Here is a 21,560-nt window from a genome sequence, read left to right on the forward strand (position 1 = left end):
TGCTGGACTGATCGATTTCGGTTAGGCGGAACATTCATAACGAAGCCTTTTCGAGTGTCATCGTCTACCGAATGAAGTCGAGTCACGTTAGGCGTATCCACAAGGATTTTATCTTCCTATATTACTTGAGATGTGTCGCAAACAGTGTCCACGTTTTCTTTTTTTTTTTTTTTTTTCTTTGCCTATGTCCGGAGTGCTTCCTTCCCACGCGTTCATTTTATTCTGAGAGCAGCTTTTCCGTTCAGGGCGATTTAATACAGCTCTACTTCCCCTGGTCCCAATGAACACCGGGCTGGTGTGACCGTTCGTTGTTGATGCGGCAATAACGGTGTGCTGCAGTCGCAGGCATTATTCAAGGGGGTTGATTTTCTTTCTTAATTGCTTTTCTCAGTGGCCCACTTTCAAAGCCGGTTCGTTCCCGCAGCCTAAGCGTGTTCGCGAACCGCAATCACAAACTTTTAGCACCAGAAAATTCTTGCGAAATGAGTTTCGAAACGTGCTCTGACGTGTGGAAGTAACATGCCCCGCGTTCTTAATTGGCAGCTAGTATTTTTTACGGGCATTGGTTGAATGAGCAAGGAAACGGAAATTACGAAGAAATAAAAGGAAACACGAGTGAAGGAGATAATAAGTGAGCAAGGATGCTTTGGTTACTGCAGCAGTATCAAGTTAAGCGTCTGGTTAATTACGGCAGCGATTTTCTTCATCTCGACCGGCGCGCGAGGCAGTTTAGTCGGTGACCAAGCCAATGCGCATTAATGTGCGCTCATGTCATCTGCATGAATACAGCAAGCGCTTAAAGTGCTTTACAATAAGCAGAATTCGCGTCGAGATCCAACTCGAGGTTCCAGCTTTGTACATAGCAAGTTTTTCAGTACAAATGCGAAATGCTCCAGCTCAGCATTGTCGCCTTTAACGTTGCATCTGCAATACAATGTACGTTGTTATTCTGACGGTGGTGTATGAGGAGTGTCAAAAAGTTGGCGCAGGCTAAGACAGCTGGGGGCTGCAGGTAGCATTTGATATTGAATAACAAGAGCTTTTTTATCGTGTTGAAGTATCAACCATGCATGCTTTACTAATAGCAAAACAAAAAAGAGATTACATAAATTGCTGCATGCCAAGTTGTATGCTGAGTGGAATTAAAAATCGATGGGCGACAGGTCGCGTGTGACGCTTCATGAATGGCTAAGCGCCATTGTGTATGGCCCTATCTCTCTAGACGAGCAGCTGGACAAAAACTAAGCGAGCCGCGCTCCTAACCTGGTACCTCAGCGTTGCCCATTATCTCAACCAGTGGCCTGTTAGTAACCAGGCCTTAATTGGATACTCAGGACAATTTTATTCGTGGCTATACTAGGCAGAATAAACCACGAAAACAAACAGCTATGCCACTCCTCGGTTTCAGAGCTTCAGCTTGTTTATGTAAACGGGATGTCGTAAAAGCACGAAGCGATTCCTATGGCCACTTGCGTAAAGTAGTAGTGGAACGTTCTGATTCGTTTTGATCTCTTCTGATCAGTGTTACTGCTTGAATGCATTGATTTTATCAACAATGATTGCCATTGGATAAGCTAACGCGGTGAAGCAGAACTTTAGGTAACTGAACCTAATATATTATTTTTAGTAAAGCTGGAAATCATCGTCAGTTTTATTTTTCATGACCTCACGGGTAGCAAACAAGTCTGACAAAGGAGAACAGCAAATGCTAAACTGGAAGCCGAAGGGCCTAAAATAGTACGGAAAACGGTGGCCGTGGTCTGCAAGATTCCATTCACCGACCTCCGGAACTAAACGCATTGTACAGAACCTTGAGTACTGTACCTTTTGACGGTGCGGTTCGAACATTCCAGTGGATGTCGTAAACACCTTCACAGTTATACCGCTGACCGTGAACATGATACAAAACAGCACGAAACATATACCGTATTTTCCAGTGCACAAGATACTTTATTACATGATTTTTCCTTGTTCAAATCAGCCAGTGGTGCGCTTTAGGCCCGTTTTCTGTTTTCGTTTTTTTTTTTTTCACAATGTTCCCAGGTGAAATTTATAGTGAGACTGCAGCGGTAACGACTTCAGCGATTGCGAAGCATATACTCATCTCACAGGTCTCAAGCGTTAGTAATCTGAAATGCTAGAGGATGGCGACATCGCCGATTCTCAGCTACTCTCACTACGTAAACAAGCCAGAGCAGTCCTACTCACATTTAATGTTGCCATTTGCAACATTGTTTGATGACGACTATCTATTTTTTTAGTGTAGTGTGTCGCGACGCTGTGCGCTTACTGTGCGTGCGACGTCTGCGCGTCCGAGCAAGACGGCGGCGGATATACAGACCGTCGGGGCAGTGATTATGAGTGTGGAAAGGATGTGTCAGTAGTGCTGCCACCAGAAGTCAGCGAATGTTTTGATATTGCGCCCGAATATGAAGCTTTTGAAGACCTTTAGTAAAAATAAAGTTTGCTCCCGCATAAAAGTATTTCTGAGCGTGGGTGGTGCCTTTTTTATAAATATGCTTTCGCGCCCCGTCACTAGGTCTCTTGTACTGTAATTCTTGTAGAATTGTACTGGAAATCTAGAAGAAGAAATGGGCATGGGCAGGACATGTAGTGCGAAGAGAGGATAACCGATATTCGCTTAGTCTAACAAACTGGATTCCAAGGGAAGGAAAGCATAGCACGGGGCTTCAGAATGTTAGGTGGGCGGATGAGGTTAAGAAGTTCGCAGGGGTTAAGTGGATGCAGCTAGAACAGGACCGGGTTAATTAGAGGAATATGGGAGAAGCCTTCGCCCCGCAGTGAGTATAGTCAGGCTGATGATGATGCTGCTGAACTAGCTCTCTCACAGGCTCTTCCGATGGTCGCGCAAGCATGTTTAAATAATCAAGTTTATTACTCTAAGTGGTTTTAATGAGGTTATTATTGCCGCGAAACCTTCAAAACAGTATTTGTTGTTTTTTAACAGCCGCCGGCATACAGGCTTATCACTCTGATTCTGGACTGCGTGTCAGTTCCGTAATCTTTATTTGTTACTGCTCGATGTCGCGAGTCACACCTTTATCAGTTTTGTTGTAGCGCAAGATGCACCGAGATCTATCTCGAAGGTTCCGGCCACTCGGGTGTATTTCCACAATGTTCCAGCCCGTGCTGGTAGCTGTTTGCGACGTTATCTAGATTGTTCTGTGCAGCCTTTAAATTGAGCGTTGCCGAGTGTGACGAGCACTCTTTGTCCGACGACCGACGAGCACGCTTGTTGCTATCGCCGCCGCCGAGTTGCTTAGTTCTTTTGCGGGCGCAAGTCAGCCCAAATAAAGAATTTCTTTAGTGCAATCATCGACCCTTCATTTGTGTCGTCGACCTCGTCACCACTACGTGACGTCTGGTGGAAGTGCTGCCTTTGATCCTTCAAGCGAAGACCCAAGCCGTGTTCCTGTCGCCCTGGAAAACCAGCCTACAGGTCACCGAGCCAGCCGCCGACTACAAGGCCTATAACCCGAACACCGTCTGCTGTCTGACCACATTCGATCTCGGAAGGCATCAACCCTGACAATGGCCCAGCCTACAGCACCGGTTGTTTTCGTCCAACCCCGTGAGCCCCCCTGCTTCCATGGACGACCGGATGAAGATGCGGGAGATTGGATGGACCTTTTCGACCGTGTGGCAGATTTCAACGGCTGCAACGACGCTGCGAAACTCAGGCAGGTCTACTTTGTTCTTCAAGGACATGCCCGAATTTAGTTTGAAAATCACGAGACTTCTTTCAAGGATTGGGAGATATTCAAAGCACAGTTCTTGATGGCCTTTACAAGTTCTGTCCGAAAAGAAAGAGCTCAGGCCCTCCTCCAATCAAGAATTCAACTACCAAACGAGCTCGTCCTTGTCTACGTAGAGGAGATGAAACGCCTGTTTCGCCGCGCCGACCCTAACATGACCGAAGGTGAGAGAGTGAAATTCCTACCTAATGCGAGGAGTTAAAGAGTCGCTTTTTGCGGGGCTTGTCCGGAACCCGCCGAAAACTGTGGAAGAATTTGAAAGTGAAGCATCGACCATCGAGAAGATGTTGGACACCCGGATGCGCCACTACGAGCGACCACTTCAGCCGGACTGCTCAATCCACTACCCCAGCGCATCTGCCAGCGGAGAGAACCTTCGGGACCTCATCCGGGAGACCGTGCAAGAGGAGCTCCGCCGACTGATGCCATCATCGCAACAACCGCAGGTGGCGACGCTCGCGAACGTCGTCCGTGAAGAAGTAAGTCCAGCAGGAGCTGGGCGTTCCTCAAGCGACGGCTGCGACTGTTCCAGCACACGAGGCAACAGCGGTGAACTACGCTGGTGCATTACGTCGCCCTCCGCCCCGACGTGATGACTTTCCGAGCCCTCGCCGCAACCGTCCTGTTCCCGAAAGCCGCCCCTTGGTCCCCGCCCGCCAAGCCTACCAACGACCCCCCCAAGCCCCAGAAAGTGCGACGCCTGAAGGACAGCAAACAACCGACCGCTCTGCTTCCATTGTGGTGAGGCAGGACACATCCTCCGGCACTGCCCGTACAGGCGGATCGGCCTCCGTGGTTTCGCTGTCGACGCCCCACGACCCCGTCCTGGCGAGCGACCACAGGAAATCAACGACTTCCTGCGCAGCGGCGAGCACTCGTCGCCAAGGCGTCTGTCACGCTCCCCATCACCGTACAATGCGCGATTTGCGTCGCCGGGCCGCGGTTACGTGCAAGGACGGTCTCCTAGCCCCCGTAGGGGAAACTAAAGGCAGCAACCTTTGGAGGTGAGGTTGCTCAACGGCGAAAAGACGAAGATCCTCCGCCGCCGACGACCACTAACGACGACGCAACCATTTCATCGCCGCTCCACACGACGACATCGACGACAACACGACCAAAGTGCAAGCAGACACCGCCGCCCAGCGAAGTAACAACAGTATGCCCCGGCCATGACCTGAAGAAACGACGGAGCCGAGAACGGACACTAAGGCCCACGTGCAATGCCAGGACGCGAACAAGTGACCTTGAAGTTGATATCGACGGTCGCAGAGTCACTGCCCTAGTAGACACCGGAGCTGACTATTCAGTCATTAGTGGACCGTTAGCCTCTCAGCTCAGAAACGTTACCACCGCTTGGGATGGCCCGCTGATTCGCACCGCAGGTGGCAACATGATTACTCCATCGGGACGATGCACTGCAAGAATAACCGTAAATGGGCGTACTTACCCCACTATCTTCGTGGTCTTGCAGCAGTGCTCCCGCGACGTGATTTTAGGCATGGACTTCCTAAATGAACATAGGGCTATCATCGACCTGCGATCCAAGCTCATCAAGCTCTCTTCAGACAAAGCCATTCCTGCTACAACGACGTCGATGCAACACATCGCTCTAAACGTCCTCGATGAAGAATTGACCGTCCCGCCGCGATCAAGCATCGCAGTCTGCGTAGGTAGCGCAAACATCGAAACCGCTGAAGACATCGTCGAAGGAAATATCCAATTGCTCTTAGAACGAGGTGTTGGCATCGCAAGAGGCATCGCGAAATTCCGGAGAGGTCAAGCTCAGGTTCTGGAAACAAACTTCACCGAAGAATACCGGCATCTCAACAAGGGCACGACGATCGCTTTTTTCGACGAATTAGCGGACCTCAAAGATGTATTCGCCCTCCACGACCAACACGACCAAACGCTGGAAAACGCACCGGACCTATTCCGTCAGCCCACATTTGACATCAACCCGGCATTGACCCACAACAGGAAAGACCAGATTCTCAGTCTGCTTCGAAGCTACGGGGAGTCCTTCTCATCGTCATCGAAGGTACGACAAACACCACTAGCCAAGCACCGCATAATAACGGACGAACACGCCCGACCTTCGCCAAAGCCCTTATCGTGTATCGCCGCGAGAACGCCAGGCCATTCGCGATCAAGTTGAGAAAATGCTGCGTGATGACGTAATCCAGCCATCGAGCAGCCCCTGGGCGGAACCGGTCGTTTTGGTCAAGAAGAAAGACAGCACACTTCGCTTCTGCGTTGATTACCGCCGCTTGAATAGCATAACGAAGAAGGATGTCTACCCGCTTCCCCGCATCGACGACACTCTCGACCGGCTCTGCAATGCAAGGTACTTCTCATCGATGGACCTGAAGAGCTGATATTGGCAAATCGAGGTCGACGAAAGAGATCGCGAGAAGACCGCATTCATCACACCGGACGGCCTTTATGAGTTCAAGGTGATGTCATTTGGCCTCTGCTCCGCACCAGCCACGTTTCAACGAGTAATGGACACAGTCCTGGCAGGCTAGAAGTGGCAAATTTGTTTGGTATATTTGGACGACGTTGTTGTCTTCTCGTCGAACTTTGAAGATCACCTGAAACGACTACAGACAGTGCTGGAAGCCATCAAGTCATCGGGACTAACGCTAAAAGCAGAGAAGTGTCACTTCGCCTACGAAGAACTCCGGTTCCTAGGTCACATCGTTAGCAAGGACGGTATTCGCCCAGACCCGGAGAAAACAGCTGCAATCGCACAATTCCCACCGCCTGCCGACAAGAAAGCTGTGCGCCGATTCCTTGGGCTGTGCGCCTATTATCGACGATTTGTCAGAAACTTTTCGCGGATCGCCGGACCGTTGACGCAGCTTACCAAGGCTGACGTACCTTTTATGGGAAGCGCCGCAAGGAGAAGCCTTCGACGAACTTAAGCGCCGCCTGCAATGCCCTCCTGTACTTGGCCTCTTTGGTGAAAACGCCGAGACCGAAATTCACACCGACGCGAGCAGTGTGGGCCTAGGAGCCGTCTTCGTCCAGAAAAGTGCCGGACAGGAGAAAGTAATGGCCTACGCTAGCAGGTCCCTCACAAAAGCCGAAGTCAGTTACTCGGCGACCGAGAAGGAGTGCCTTGCAATCATCTGGGCCACTTCTAAGTTTCGTCCATACCTATACGGCCGACCATTCAAGGTGGTAAGCGACCATCACGCGCTCTGCTGGATGGCTAATTTGAAAGATCCTTCCGGCCGCCTTGCCAGATGGAGCCTACGACTTCAAGAATTTGACATGACTGTAGTCTATAAGTCGGGCCGGAAGCATTCCGACGCAGACTGCTTATCCCGCGCTCCCGTCGATGCTTCCCCGAAGGACGATGACGACGACGCCTTTTTGGGACCGGTAAGCGCCAGCAGTTTTGCAGAACAACAGCGATCAGACCCTGAGCTGAAAGCGCTAGCCGATTACTTGGAAGGAAAGACCGCTTCCCCTCCTGGTGTGTTCAGGCGACATTTATCATCCCTCACGTTAAGCAATGGCCTTCTCGTGAAGAACTTCGCAACCAACAAGACCGCGCAGCTTCTCGTAGTGCCTAAAACCCTTCGGCAAGAAATTCTGCAGGCGTTGCACGATGAGCCCACAGCAGGCCACCTCGGATTTGCGCGCACGTTGCGTCGAATCCAGGAGATGTATTACTGGCCGCGACTGCCTGCCGAAGTTGCCCACTACGTGAAGACGTGTCGTGAGTGCCAACGACGCAAGACGCTGCCGATCAGACCAGCAGGACTATTAAACCCGATTCCGCCCCCAATCCTGCCCTTTCAACAAATTGGGATGGATCTCCTCGGCCCCTTTCCATCTTCGTCTATGGGTAACAAGTGGATCATCGTGGCCACTCACTACCTTACCCGTTACGCCGAAGCAAGAGCACTACCAAATGGTACCACGGCACAAGTCGCCAATTTTTTTGTCGAACAAATTCTCTTGCGACACGGCGCCCCAGAAGTGCTCATCACGGACAGGGGAACGGCGTTTACGGCAGAGTTGACGCAAGCCATCCTGGAATACAGTCGCACAAGCCATCGATGAACAACTGCGTACCATCCCCAGACCAATGGCCTTACGGAGCGCCTGAACAAAACGATCGCGGACATGATCGCTATGTACGTCGACGCTGAACACAAGACCTGGGACGCCATCTTGCCGTACGGGATCTTCGCGTATAACACGGCAGTCCAGGAGACGACCAGAGCGACCCCGTTTAAGCTTGTGTACGGCAGGGAGCCCACGACGACGCTCGACGCAATGCTGCCGCACGTAACCAGCGAAGACAACCTTGACGTCGCCGCCTACCTGCAGCGTGCAGAGGAAGCCCGACGACTCGCACGGCTGCGTATTAAAGACCAACAGCGCACCGACAGCCGGCGATACAACTTACGACGACGCCACGCAGAGTACAATCCAGGAGACCAAGTGTGGGTTTGGACACCAATTCGCCGTCGCGGATTAAGTGAAAAGTTGTTGCGTCGATACTTAGGGCCACACAAAATCCGCCGCGTCGGACCGCTGAACTATGAAGTCATTCCCGACGGAACGTCAGCATCACAACGGCGACGCGCACGCCCAATAATTGTACAAGTTGTACGACTGAAGCCATATTACGTGCGTTAAAGAATCTGTGATGTTTAAACTTCGCAGTGTTTATGTTTCAGTTTCTTTGTTTTGGAACATCGAGGCGATGTTTTTTTAAGGCGGGAGTAATGCCGCGAAACCTTCAAAACAGTATTTGTTGTTTTTTAACAGCCGCCGGCATACAGGCTTATCACTCTGATTCTGGACCGCGTATCAGTTCCGTAATCTTTGTTTGTTAATGCTCGATGTCGCGAGTCACACCTTTATCAGTTTTGTTGTAGCGCAAGATGCACCGAGATCTGTCTCGAAGGTTCCGGCCACTCGGGTGTCTTTCCACAATATTCCAGCCCGGGCTGGTAGCTGTTTGCGACGTTATCTAGATTGTTCTGTGTAGCCTTTAAATTGAGCGTTGACGAGTATGACGGGCATTCTTTGCCGACGATCGACGAGTACGTTTCTTTCTATTGCCGCCGCCGAGTTGCTTAGTTCTTTTGCGGGCGCAAGTCAGCCCAAATAAAGAGTTTCTTAGTGCAATCATCGACCTTTCATTTGTGTCGTCGACCTCGTCACCCCTACGTGACAATATATATATATATATATATTGCTGGCTCTCTTCAGCAACTCTGTGAGCTTTCTTTAGACGCGGGCGTGTGCTAGCTGGGCTTCGGAGAAATCCCGCAAGTGGCTGTAGCCGAATACAACTCGAAAACGCTGCGGTAAATGCCCCACAAGGGATGCCCTCCAAGGACTGACGTCTACATGTTGGTCGAGGCTACTTGTCAGACGGCATCCTTGCAGAGTTACTGCTGTTTCCTTAATCAGCTGTATTCGGCTCTATCACAGCTCAGTTGTTTACTGTGCACTCTGGTTTAACACGCATGGACAGCTAATACAATGCTGGCTTTTCTAATAAGGCTGTAATTGCTCATTAACGTCTATGGCTGCAGAGATATACACCCTCATATACAGATATACTGCTTGTTTAAAAATTGCATAGTTTGCGCTAAAAAAGACACGGACGAGAAGAGGACATCATAAAAAAACTGTTCATCCGGGGATATCGAACTCAGCGCCATAGTCTATCAAATATGGCAGCACCTCGAAGGTTTGCGTTAAACAATGGGCTAATGCCCTGCTTTATGTGGCTTGTTTTTTTTTTGTGTGTGTTTGTTTTGTTTTACTTCAATTAATTTTCTTTGTAGAGACGTAGGGCACATATGTAGTATATGCTAGTAACGGTAAGAGCTACGCTACATACACCGTTTATTTTAAGGCGGAATATTTTCTAGGCTTATGGAACGAAATCCCGTGCGCGAGAGTTGTGCGCGAAATTAGTATGGGAGATCTGGGCGCGAGATCTGTCATATTCCGCGAGATTTCGCAAGATGTGTTCTTGTCTAGCGATCCCGCCATCTGCAATGCTACACTTAAACGCGCGACAAGGAACGCCACTCGGCAGGAGCGATGGTGTACCGTCCAAACTCACACTTGCCGGAGAGTGACAGATACTGCGCCTTTCCTTTCCTGTAAACCAATTATAATTATATGTAGCCCTGCTGCGAACACCGATAAGGGGCAAACGATGTGAGGCAAATGATAGGAGAATAAGGGCAGGCTTTCGCCATTATCCTCTTAAGAGACACGCTAATATTTTTTTTTTCCTCCGGTGCATGTATGTGTCACGGTGACATATGCCGCTTCTCTTTTCACTTTCTCTCAGTTCGAACTGATGGGGCCCGGCGGCACGTCGTCGAGTCCGCTCCTGCGTCGCGCCGCAATGGCAGCAGCCCTGCTGCTGCTCCTGGCGTGGTCTCCCGTGGCTACGGCAATGAGCGCTGAGAGCCAGTGCGACCCCCCGGGCGTGTGGCAGACGGGACAGGCCCTGGACGAAACCGCTTCCAAGGCTTCTGGCGCCAACGTCAGCCTCATTGAGCCGACGCGATCCGGGAAGCTACAGGAGTGCGTCCAACGATGCTGCAAGCGAGGTAAAGGGAACGCCTTCTTGTTCATGAGTAAATTAGCGTGCTGCACCTCAAGTGGTAGTGGGAAAGTTTTTCATGCCAGACCGCGAAGATCGGTGTATAAGGGTCCTCTGCATTGCGACGAAGCTGTTTCGCACGTAAAAGCCAACGCATGTATAGGCTTCCTTCGTTTCCATAACCTGATGAAGCCTTCCACACTTCCCTGCTCAGTAGCAGCAGCTACGTGTGGCGTCTCATCTGGCAATAGGGCAGAGCAACAGGCGTGACTAATTACTGTCACACTTTCACCTGGCGAAATGAAGAAACGCTATACGGAACAGCCGTGGCACGCCGGGGTGATTGGCGCCGATCGTCACGGCTTTGCGGGGCAATTACTCTGAGTAACACATATTTTAACATGCGTGCGCAATGGCAATTTTCTCAAAAGACATAGTCTTGGTTTACGACCACAACGAAGTTTTCTTAATAAATGATATAATGTGTGAGCTCTAACGTCTGGAAGCTGCGCATGTGACGCGATAACGAACGCGTTTTATAGCGTAGGGCTCAGGGTTAATTCCAGATAATTCGGAGATTGGTGGCGAAATTTATCCCACCAAGCTGTGGAACCCTACTACCATGCATATGTATTAAGTCGTTCATGTTTCAAAACTGATACGAGAACATTTGCGATCGAGTACGTGGCGTGCAAGAGCAATTTTTTTTAGTGTTTAATGAGATTTTTCGCACGTTTTGCAGATGACTGCAGCGTTGCTACAGTCAAAGTGCAGGACAAGGGAACAGTTCTTTGCGCCTTGTTCAACTGCGACCCACCGGAAAAGTGCATCTTCAAGAAGTCAGCCAGGCTTCTAAGTCTGGACAGAACAGCGACCGCATTCTTGAGGAGGGTCGTTGCTGGCTGGCCGAAATACAGCAACATAGAAGTGCACACGGGAAACATATCCTCCGCTGAAACCGCGTCTACATCAACGCCGTTGCCGGCGTCACCTACCGCCGACACGACGCTACCATTCTTGGCGGAAGCGACGACCGCTAGCCACGTTGCTAGTTCCACGGTTGGTGCCTCCGACAAGTCAATTATGTCGACGACGTCTGCTCCCAAGACCAGCACGGAAGACAGCGACGCAAACAGCCCAGCCGCAACATCCGGTGACGTCACTACGGCGAGCGCTTTGAACACTTCCACCCCAACTTCTACGACGCGTTCACCTCTAGGTCTCAGTGGAATACTCGACCTTTTAAACCACGTCGCGGAGTCGAGGACTCGGTCATCACTCCAGGAGGAAGCGTCTTCAACCACAGGCAGTGATGATCAAGAGCCGAGGACTTCGCAGTTGACTTCAAGCACTCCACCAACAACCGCTGCAGCCCATCCACTGAACACGTCTTCTACCACTGCCGACACCGACGTTTCTCTCCCAGCATTTTCCGATATTCCAGAACAGTCTTCTTCAACGAAAGCTGCGATGCGCACTTCCACGACGGTGTCGCCTGCTCTGGAGGCTTCTATGAAGAAGATCGTCCCGACAAATGGTTTTGATGGCGAAGCCTGGTGGTCCCGTATGTCGGTTCCATTAAGGGTGTCCAACCCAGCGACGAATGCATCGAGTGTCACAAAAAGTCCGAACACGACAGAAAAGACGACGGACATTGACAAGAGTAACGACCTCCGAAGGCCCATACAGATATTCGCCCCTACGACATTGAACGTGGACCTAGCACCGAAGGCATCACCTTCTATAAGCTTGGTGATTGGCCTGTGTCTAGGCCTGCTTCTAATCTTCGTCGTCATGGGTCTTATCGGCCGAAGAATCCTCGACGTGTGGCAGAGGAGGCACTATTCCAAGATGGACTTCCTCGTAGACGGCATGTACCACGTGACGTGAACCATGAATGAGTAGCCGTGTCTCGCCGTCACAAGATATGACGCTTTAACAAAGCTCCTAGCTGATGGTCGCCAACGCATTGGAGGCCGCTAAAAAACAGCCTCAGCGTTAGTACGCGTTTCGAGACTCTCGGAACTTTTTTTTACTGAGAGAAGGCACAAAACAACACGCTCCCCTCTTTACCACAGGTAAAGTGTAAACATGCGTGATCTACTATAATAGAATTCTGAATGCCCCTGTTTTTATTTGTTGCATGTTTTCATGCACGTACAAAGAGATCGTCATCACGTTACAAACTGTTCGTTTTTGTCGCACTTTTAATTTACAGTGTCCTTCTTTGCGGTCAACGTTTATGTTTCTTTATGACAGTTTTCCTGTTACTCTGAAGCGATAAAAGTAGGTGTTTATGAGGCCCTCGTAACGTTGTGAGTGAAGTTCTGTGGCTTCGGACGTACGGCGAGCATCAGCTAGAGCAAAGATCAAATTCTGTACATAAGTGAACTGTTGGGTACCAAGCATATATGGGAGAACGTGCATGTTCGTGTGTGTGTGCTTGTCATCGAAAGAACAGTTGTCTTGTGTGTTGTTTCAGTGACGTCTCTTCGCCGAGCAGGCCATTTTCCTTATGTACAGGGTGCGTCTGCATCAGCTTACAAGTGACCCTGATGGATGCGTGTTCTTTTCCCATTCAGTCCTCTAGACAAAGTTACTTCCAGTTATTCGAATGTGGTGTGGTGTGAAGTAACTTAGTTACTGTACTGACCGCAACCTATCAAAGTATGCAGTATTGAAGTTCATAACTTGCCATTTTTGCTTCTGCTAATGACGGCGCTTTGGGTGCAAACAGCTTATTGATCAAGCTACTCTGTCACCTCACATACAGTATAGTTTAGTTTATGGGGTTTAACGTTGCAAAACTACTCAGGCTATGAGAGACGCCGTAGTGGAGGGCTCTGGAAATGTCGACCACCTGGGGTTCTTTAACGTGCGCTGACAACGCACAGAACACGAGCAAGGCGCCCATGTGCTGTGCGTTGTCAATGCCCAATAAAGAACCCCAGGTGGTCGACATTTACGGAGCCCTCCACTACGGAGTCTCGCCTAGCCTGAGTCGCTTTGAGACATTAAACCCCATACACCAAGCGAAACTATATGTGAGGCGATAGGTCTAAAGTCTGTATCGAAGAACCCATTGTATAGGTATGCACGCAGTGACTGTGGGGAAATGCAGTTTGAATTGGCTAATCCGCTTGGCTAAGGGCTCATTTAGTTAGGGAATATAACCTACATGCGAGCTCATGAAGCGTATGGCAAGGCTGTTCTTGCAAAACAAGCTTTTAATGTCCCAGCGGTCGCGAATAAGAATACCAATGCCACCGTGGACGTAAACGAAAAACGCTTTGCCGGTCACATCGGAACTATAAGGTCTCCATTTTAAGTCTCTCGTGACTGGGCGACCCCTTAGGTTCGCTTGCTCACAAATACGTCTTTCACAAAAATTTAGCAAATTTTTCTCACTCAAAGTTGACTACACAATAAAAATGGGGCACGTAAAGAGAAATGTTTTCATCACTGAGGAAAGTTTGCAGAACGTCTTCGTTCGCTCTTTTTAGCCTGCAATCTGCGCCAGCAAAACAAAAAACTAATTTTCATGACTTTCGAATACGTTAGTTCTAATGTGAACCAGCTGTGTCTAACCTAATTCAAATTTGTCTACATAGTTTATAGACTCTTCCGAATTCACCGAGGATGTCGCGGCTGTGTTTCTTCTGAAAGGAACCTGCATAATTATAATATAGCGTTGCAGCAGTTCGCCACACTTGTAGTAACTGTAGCTAGCTTCAATCCTGTGGACACACAACAACTTGCATAACAAATTAGTGACCTCTTTTGCCCTCACTGAAAGTTCATCTTCAAATAAACAGGCGTCTTGCCTTTTTCCTTTGCTTTCAGCGCTTTTCGTTACACTTGAAGTGAAGTATGCGCAGATGACAACATCCCATTCGCACGCGTTAGTCTCTTGCGTTTCACTCGGAACTGCAGCTCTCAAGTCGTTCACGCCGTACTGACTTTTTTTTTTTTTTTTTGTTATTCATCGTGCAGCTCCATACGTAACAGTGTAACCTTGAATGCTTGGTATGCGCAACTTTTAGGGCTTCCTCTATTTATGTAACCTGCTTTTCGTGCATCGGAGTAAATATTATCTCGTTTGGTAATGCTTTACTGCTGCGTGGACATACATCGGAACAGAAGTGCCTTTTTGAGCGAAAGCCCGTCATCACCTCTTTGCTTCTATGTCAGATGCACGTATAACTTATATACCACATAAGTTAAGTCGTCAGTCTTCCCGCTATTGTCACCCCAGGTGAGATAAATATAAAGGAAAACGTTTTAATGGGCCCAATTTTTTGTAGTCTTAATTTTCGTTTTATCTCCCGTCTTTTATATATATGCGCGAAGCGTTCGACACTATACACCGACGTGCTGAGCTCAGGTGACTTCGCACGGGCATATCCTACTTGTCTAGCTGATGTCAGGCTCACTAACCTTCTCTTGTATAAGGTGTTTTGTGCCTGAAAGGTTATGTGCGAGTGGTGCATGTCAAATTATAGGAATATAATATGCGGACATGATACATGAGCGCCCATGTTATTCTCTTTTCTGTATGCGTGCGAGTTGTTTGTATGAAGTTTCAGTATCGTTGCCCGCCTAGACTATAGAGTGTTATGACTGAGAAGAGCTTTTGTGCGGTCATTTGCGCACAATATTTGAGCAAGGTTCGGGGCGAAAGCTCGTTGTTTCGCCTCAAGAGAATTCATGGTCTTCGCATGAGTTCATAATGTTTGTGGCATGCGGTCGCATTCGTGCCTCTGCAATGCGCGGAATGAAATGGCACATATAATTGGCTGCGGGAGTTCTCGCAGTACTGGAGGCAAGAGCAGGGATTGCCTTTCCAGCCTCACCCAATTCAGCACTTGTTAGTGCTGCGAATTTTGTCGATTGCCCAATGCGCGTCTTGACCTCGAGAAAAAAGTTTTAATGATCGGGGTGTTTCGTTAACTCTCGCAGCCAACTGTACGAGTTTTTTTTGTTTTTGGTAAAGCTTAGGAATGATAACCATGGTAGGTTACCAGAGAAAAACATGTTTGCAATTTCCGTTGTTTAAAATTAAAAAAAAAAAAAAGAAACTTCCTTTGTATGTGGCGCTTGTACTGCGTCAGTTGTTCTCTGATATCACTCCTTCGTCCGCTGCCATCTTGTGTACCGGATATTTGGAGCACTATCTCAACGTGATTTTGTGATTACACGCAGTACTACTTAACGTCATACGCGCTCTCGTAAGCCCAAAGCGCCGTGGTCACAATTTTTATGATTTGCTGTTTCATGCCTTTCTTCTTTTTGAGCACTAGGGATGAGAACAAAGTTGTTTTCAAATATGTGCTTTTTTAGTGTCTCAATGACAACCTTTCCATTTTCTTCAACCGCTCACTGCGTTCTTTTGATTACCAGTTGTGCGGAGTGGGGTATGTCGGTGATCCCGTGTATTTAGAAACTTGCTGTGATGTAAAGTTGATACAGAGTGTTGATAAATTAACAATAAAATCTTACGACTTTCCGGGATATTATTCGTCCTTAGCTTTGTCTCGCAACAAAGGCGTTCTTTTGATTACCAGTTGTGCGGAGTGGCGTATGTCGGTGATCCCGTGTATTTAGAAACTTGCTGTGATGTAAAGTTGATGCGGAGTGTTGATAAATTAAGAATAAACCTTACCATTTTCCGGGATATTATTCGTCCTTAGCTTTGTCTCGCAACAAAGTCATAAGCAAACGGCGCGGCCCTGAAATGTGTCAAAGGTAAGCGTTTCATCAATGCTCCGGACAAATGCCTCACCCCGCATACACAGGCCTGCTCGCCTATCAATCAATTAATCAATCAGTAAAACTATTATTCTGCTATGAACAGATGCAAGGTTGCTATTATTCTATCACGATTTTATACCGTAACTAACAGCCTTTGTCACTTCCCTGAGTAACGTTTAGCCTCTACCAGTAGGCGGGAAGTGGCGTTGCTTTGGACGTCGACACGGCCGGGGACACAAAATGAGAATGCAATCGATATAAGAATAGTTACACTGCGCTGGCCGCAGTGTAAAACTCCGTTGCACGAAGATGGTGGAAATATTGATGACATTATCTGTAAAATTACTGATGGGCGACGTGAATGCTTTACAAGGAATGGGGAAGTGTTTAGTAACATCTAGCTTTTCGCCTCGAGTGTTCTTCGCGAATCCAAGTCGAGGTGTGAATGTCAAATTAATACGAGAATGTCTATTCTGGACAACTGATGTACCGCAGGCCTGCGAGTGGCCGCTAGTTGGTCTGGCATTGCAACTACTTCCGACAGTTCCTCCGCCTTTGCGGTACATATGCCGAAAATATCAAAAAGTCTGCTGGGGTCACCTAAGTATCCTCACTTGCTGTGAATAAGTAAGCGTTAAGGTTGTATATTCTTTTTTAACTGAGTTCAGTCTTAGACTGCTTTTACGTCGATTAGCGCGATTTTGGATTCTACTCGTTGAGATCTTTTCAACGATATGTGATGTGGCGTAGCCTAAAGTTCAATTATTAATCACAATAAACAAATCATGGTTATTGATTAAGACCTGCAGTTAGTGTAGGGATATTGCACTCGCAGTAAGCTATCCAACGATGTGATACTTGATGCTATAAGGTTCAACTTCAATCTCAAACAACGGTAATTAAGGCCTGCAATTAATCCAGTGCCGTTATACTTTACATAATCTATCCGACGATATATGGCTAGATGCTTTAGCATGAAGCTTAATTTATAATCACAACTAAAAATGAATAAAAACTGGCTACAATACATAAGCTGTGCAGCCACTAAGAACATTCTGCAGCAAAAATATTCCGTGCACCGCGCGCATAAGCCAACTAATTGTACGCATTAAAAAACAACCACTTTCCAATGTACAGCTTTGTCTTTCCTGTGTCATGTAAGCACCGCGAAGCAGAAAAAAATCAGGGCTTCTTTTGCGAAGCCAAATGATCCGGAGTGATATCCGAAGCGAACAGATTGGCTTCAAAAGCCAATGCCGTCGTCTTTTGTGAAGGAAAATGATCTGGAGTGATAGTGAAGCAAGTAGATTGACTTTACGTCAACAGCCATGGCCGCCCGATCTATCCGGGCGATCGAGCGACGATGAAACAGCATAGCAACAAGACGCAAACGCAACTAGCAAGTTCGGCGGTTGCGTTAATATGTCGACACACAGTGCGGGGTTGTTCCCTTTATTAAGAAACCACCGCAAATAGCCTTCACTACGGATGTCTATCCTTTCACGACAAGAAATGGGACTGACATGAGCACAGCCAGCATGGTATGTCCGCATTATAGCTGTTCGTACACACGGTTGTCAGACTAAACCTTAATGCTGTTCCTCCCAGTACGAGCACAAATGGAGAGGCGTCATTTCGTCACTGTGCTTACACTTGAATGCTCTCGTGAATCGCTCGCTGCTTCCCAGGTGTGCGTTTACCAGGATGCGAGATGGGATGCCCATTTTGTGCCTGACCTTGTAACGCTCTATACCCCGTGGTTCGCACATCCCCATAGTGTACACTATGTAGAACAGCATGTCCGCAGTAAACTCTGGCTCCAGCCGCAACCCGTCGGGGTGGTACTTGGCCACTTTCTCTTTGAACATCTTGTACAGCGGATCGAGCAAGGCACTCTGAGCTACGAACTCTTCAAAGAAGTTCTGCTGGTTGCTGTTCAGCAGCATATCCTTCAGCGAGAGAGCGTACAGGTCTCGGTAGCACGCCCTGATCTTCGAGAGTTTAGTGTCGTCGACCGGGGCCCACCAATGCGTAGCGACCGCGGAGTTGCCGAGTAGCGTCTGCGTCCCGCGCCCGTCGATCACCGACAGCAAAGCTTTGAGAACTGGCGCACCGATCAGTGGCAGTAGGAGCAACGGATCGTCAAAGTGTTGCACCTTGTTGACCAGCCCGAATAGCGCCGGAGGAAGGTAAAGCGTATGAGTCTCGGCCACATACTTTGGCTCCGGAGAGAAGATAGAACCGGGGAAGAAATCCTCTCCGCTAAAAGAGTCGCGCTCAGGCGTCTCCCCAAGAAGGCTCGCAACAACCTGACGCGGCTTGTTGAAGTATTTTTCGTTCCTGGCGTACGTCAACTCGTCGTGTGGCGTTGCACCCAGGAGGTCCACCTTCAGTTTCTTCAGCCGCTTCATTGCGTCTCGCCTGCTGTCGGTCTCTGTGAACCAGGTACGCACGTACTTCTTCAGGCTCTTCTTGATATCGGCAATCAGATTATGTATAATCCGAGCCTTGGGCTTCTCAGAAGACCATTCGGTGATTCCCAATGCTTTCAGGGCCAAGACACGCATTCCGCGCGGAAAGGCTTTCTCGGTGAGGCTTAGGCAGCCCTGGACTTGCATGGGGACGCCTCTGACCGTCTGCTCGAGTCCCAACGGCGTCAAAGACGACATGTTTTGGATGAGTGGTGCGATTTGGGTCAGAGTTGAGTAGATTACCAGATTAGCAACATCGAGGGGCGACGAAGCGTTCCGAAGCACAGTCATGAGGTTCATCAGATACTTGTGGTCGAGGGCTCGAACTTGCCGTCTGTTCCCGACAAGCGCCATCAACAGTGAATCCCAGAACTCGTCACCTGTCAGGAGGTTCGCCGTATCCACTGCACGGTCGGCGAGGGTTACAAAGTCACGTGAGATGATGCGAGACAAAGCGAGCTCCAGTTTCACAATAGCTCTAGGTACCTGACTGCCCCGCCGGCCTTTTAGTGTGGATCGTATGAGCCGTACGTAGTCTTCTTCTTTGGCATTTGGGTAGAGCAGCTGGTACCTGCAGCAGGTAAATTGTTAACCTCGTTTAATAGCTGCTGAAGCGGGTATTACACCGTGATGGCTGCTGCAGTTGTAATGCGTGTAACAGGAGCAAATGTAAAATCACGCGAGAAATTGTTGAGGCTTTAGAGATAGCACGAACTGGCAATGAATGGCGATGATCTGTCGATTATGTTGTCAGAGAAAGAGATGGCAAATCTTGCATCATTTACATGTGGAGCTCGATAAGTTTTCCTTCATTCTGAGGTCATGGCCTTGCAAGCCTGCGTACGCGACTTCAAGACTATATAAAATTCGGCTTCTCACATCGAAAAATATTAGTTGGAAATAAGTGCTCGTGTATTTGTCTTTTGCTGTTGTCCCTGTGTTTCTCGCGCTTTCACGATCAACAGTCATTTGGTCGCGTCTCACACGCCAACTAAAAAAAAAAATGCAGAGTCTAGTACTACTATATTCAGGGAAAAATTCGTTACATAAAGCAATAAGCCCACATGACGGAACAATGATGAAAACGAGATATATATACCATACTGGAACACCAAGCTTCCTGTTGTATTAGTAAACGATAACCTCTGGTCTTCTCTACCGATAAGTAGCTGCAACGTCGCTTAGAATATTTCATAGTTTAATCGCATTTAATGAAAAGGTCATACTGAAAAATGGCTATGAGAGCTCGGCAAAATGTTACTTAATTTTTTTGGTGCCCGACACCATCGGTTCATCGAGGTCACTGCACGTAGCCCTTTATTCCATCACTTCGAGTACACCTTAAGCGATGGGTTTTATTTCACTGTGAGGTTACACAAAAATGAACTTTACTACAGTGCTATCACGGTGAAAATTTTGTTTACTTATTTGTTTAGTAAGGTTCGCATGTCTACCTTCTACACGCCACAATGCAAGTAAAAAGCAAACGCCGTTACCTCGCTAAGGGCAGAACCGGGGACTCCACGTAGAGCGTGTCGTTGTGAGTAGGCGTGTGCAAGACGCCCACGTATGTCTTCAGCAAAGGCGTCGCCCTGAAGAACTTAGACACGTACGCCACAAGCTTGGGCAGTGTGCTGAGAGAGGTAATCTTCTCCAGAGGCCAGATGGGAAAGCGGGGTCTCAGGCTGCTCAGCGTTCGGGGCATCTTGGGCTTGAGGCAGTCGGTAAAGAATGTAGCCGCGTTGCGCTCCCAAGGAGTCGCTGACACCTTGTCCCGGAGGTAAGCAGCCATGTCGTTCATGAGCCGTGCCACGGCCTGCGTTCGAAAGTCTAAAGAACCCAAGTTCGACGCCTCAGCCACCGGCGACGGTTCAAACCACTTAGACGAGCACACGTGCGCGTAAAAGTCGTGGCAGGGCTTAACAGTCCAGTCCAGCTTTGGGGTCAGATACCTGCTAAGCCATCGGCACTGCGGGCTGACGCATTGCTTACGCCTTCCCCGTTCTCCGCTGCTGTCGTGGTCTTCCGGCTCAATGTCTCTCCACGAGTCGAAGTTGTTGACCAATGCCGAGTCTGGCGCGTCCTGCTTGTCTCTCATTGCATTATCCTTCCCTCTGTGGTGCTTTCGCTTCTTCTTCGCCTGATGTCGCCGTCTTTTGTGCTTCTTTTTGGTGACATGCTTTGCGACATCGCGTCTGTTGCTGTGCGCTTGCACAGCCACAGTCTCGCTGAACGATGCCTGGCCGACCGGTTCCAGCGTCGCGGGAGCCGCGTAGGCCAGAGGTTCGGTGTCAGCCGGAGGGGTGACAAATCGCGAAGCAACGATGTTGAAGAGCGCTACGCTGCAGATTATGACGGCGGTCATGCCAGCCATGAAGACCAGCACGGAGCGCAGATTGATGAAGACAACACTATTGTCGTCGCTGCCTTTAGGCCTGTTGCCGCTGGGCCCGTTGTCGGTGAAGGAGACCGCATTGAACAGTTTCTCGGCGGTCATCTTGCCACCCGACGAATGTGTCATGACGATAACGGCTACTAAGCAAATCACGCGGCATTCACCCAGATCGGTCGTCTGGACAGTGTACGCATAAGGAAATACGAAAAGCGCTTAGTTAATCAATTTAGACGCCATAAAATATACATACGGGGCGAGAACGGGGTGGAAGACGGCGCATGACCTCTGGAGGTTACGCTAGTGCCATGGGCTAGAAGGTTGCCATCTTGTTGCGCCGCTATGGACCACCAGCCTGTTCAGACACTTCGTTGTCGTCTTTCCTGCCAAGTCATGGTACAGGCATAGCAGTGCTTCTGACAGTGCGCAGTTATCCTCCCGTTCACACATACAGTGCCCTTGATAGGACAGGCCAGACTGCCAATGTTTAAACAAAAAAAAAAAAAACTGTTGAAGCCGTAAAGAAGTGCTATAACAGAACAAGCCGGTGCTGTATATATGACGCCAGCTGGCTA

General features: G+C 48.9%; 2 protein-coding genes across 2 annotated transcripts in view; one reads left to right on the top strand and one right to left on the bottom strand.

The window, feature by feature from the left end:
• The window catches only part of LOC146175057 (uncharacterized), a 63,927-nt gene extending 47,847 nt beyond the window's left edge, over positions 1–16,080 (top strand). Inside the window, exons 2-3 of the mRNA XM_084584469.1 lie at positions 10,114–10,378; positions 11,114–16,080. Coding sequence (XP_084440595.1) covers positions 10,123–10,378; positions 11,114–12,261 — 1,404 coding nt within the window. The 5' untranslated portion in view covers positions 10,114–10,122 and the 3' untranslated portion in view covers positions 12,262–16,080. The remainder of the gene's footprint in view (positions 1–10,113; positions 10,379–11,113) is intronic.
• A 1,631-nt stretch (positions 16,081–17,711) lies between these two features.
• LOC146175058 (endothelin-converting enzyme 1-like) lies at positions 17,712–21,114 on the bottom strand. Its single transcript, XM_084585512.1, has 2 exons — positions 20,090–21,114; positions 17,712–19,164 (listed from the first exon to the last, which is right to left on the bottom strand). The coding sequence occupies exons 1-2, from the start codon at positions 21,112–21,114 to the stop codon at positions 17,712–17,714; spliced, it is 2,478 nt and encodes an 825-aa protein (XP_084441638.1).
• Positions 21,115–21,560: the final 446 nt, after the last annotated feature.

The sequence above is a fragment of the Amblyomma maculatum genome, chromosome 11 (genome assembly GCF_055883805.1).
Source record: "Amblyomma maculatum isolate TAMU_Amacu chromosome 11, ASM5588380v1, whole genome shotgun sequence".
Classification (NCBI taxonomy): Eukaryota; Metazoa; Arthropoda; class Arachnida; order Ixodida; family Ixodidae; genus Amblyomma; species Amblyomma maculatum.

Coding starts and splice junctions, on each gene's coding strand:
- LOC146175058 (XM_084585512.1), bottom strand. CDS start 21,114: ATGACACATTCGTCGGGTGGCAAGATGACCGCCGAGAAACTGTTCAAT. Junction 19,165..20,089: donor CCGGTTCTGCCCTTAGCGAG/GTAACGGCGTTT, acceptor TACCTGCTGCAG/GTACCAGCTGCTCTACCCAA.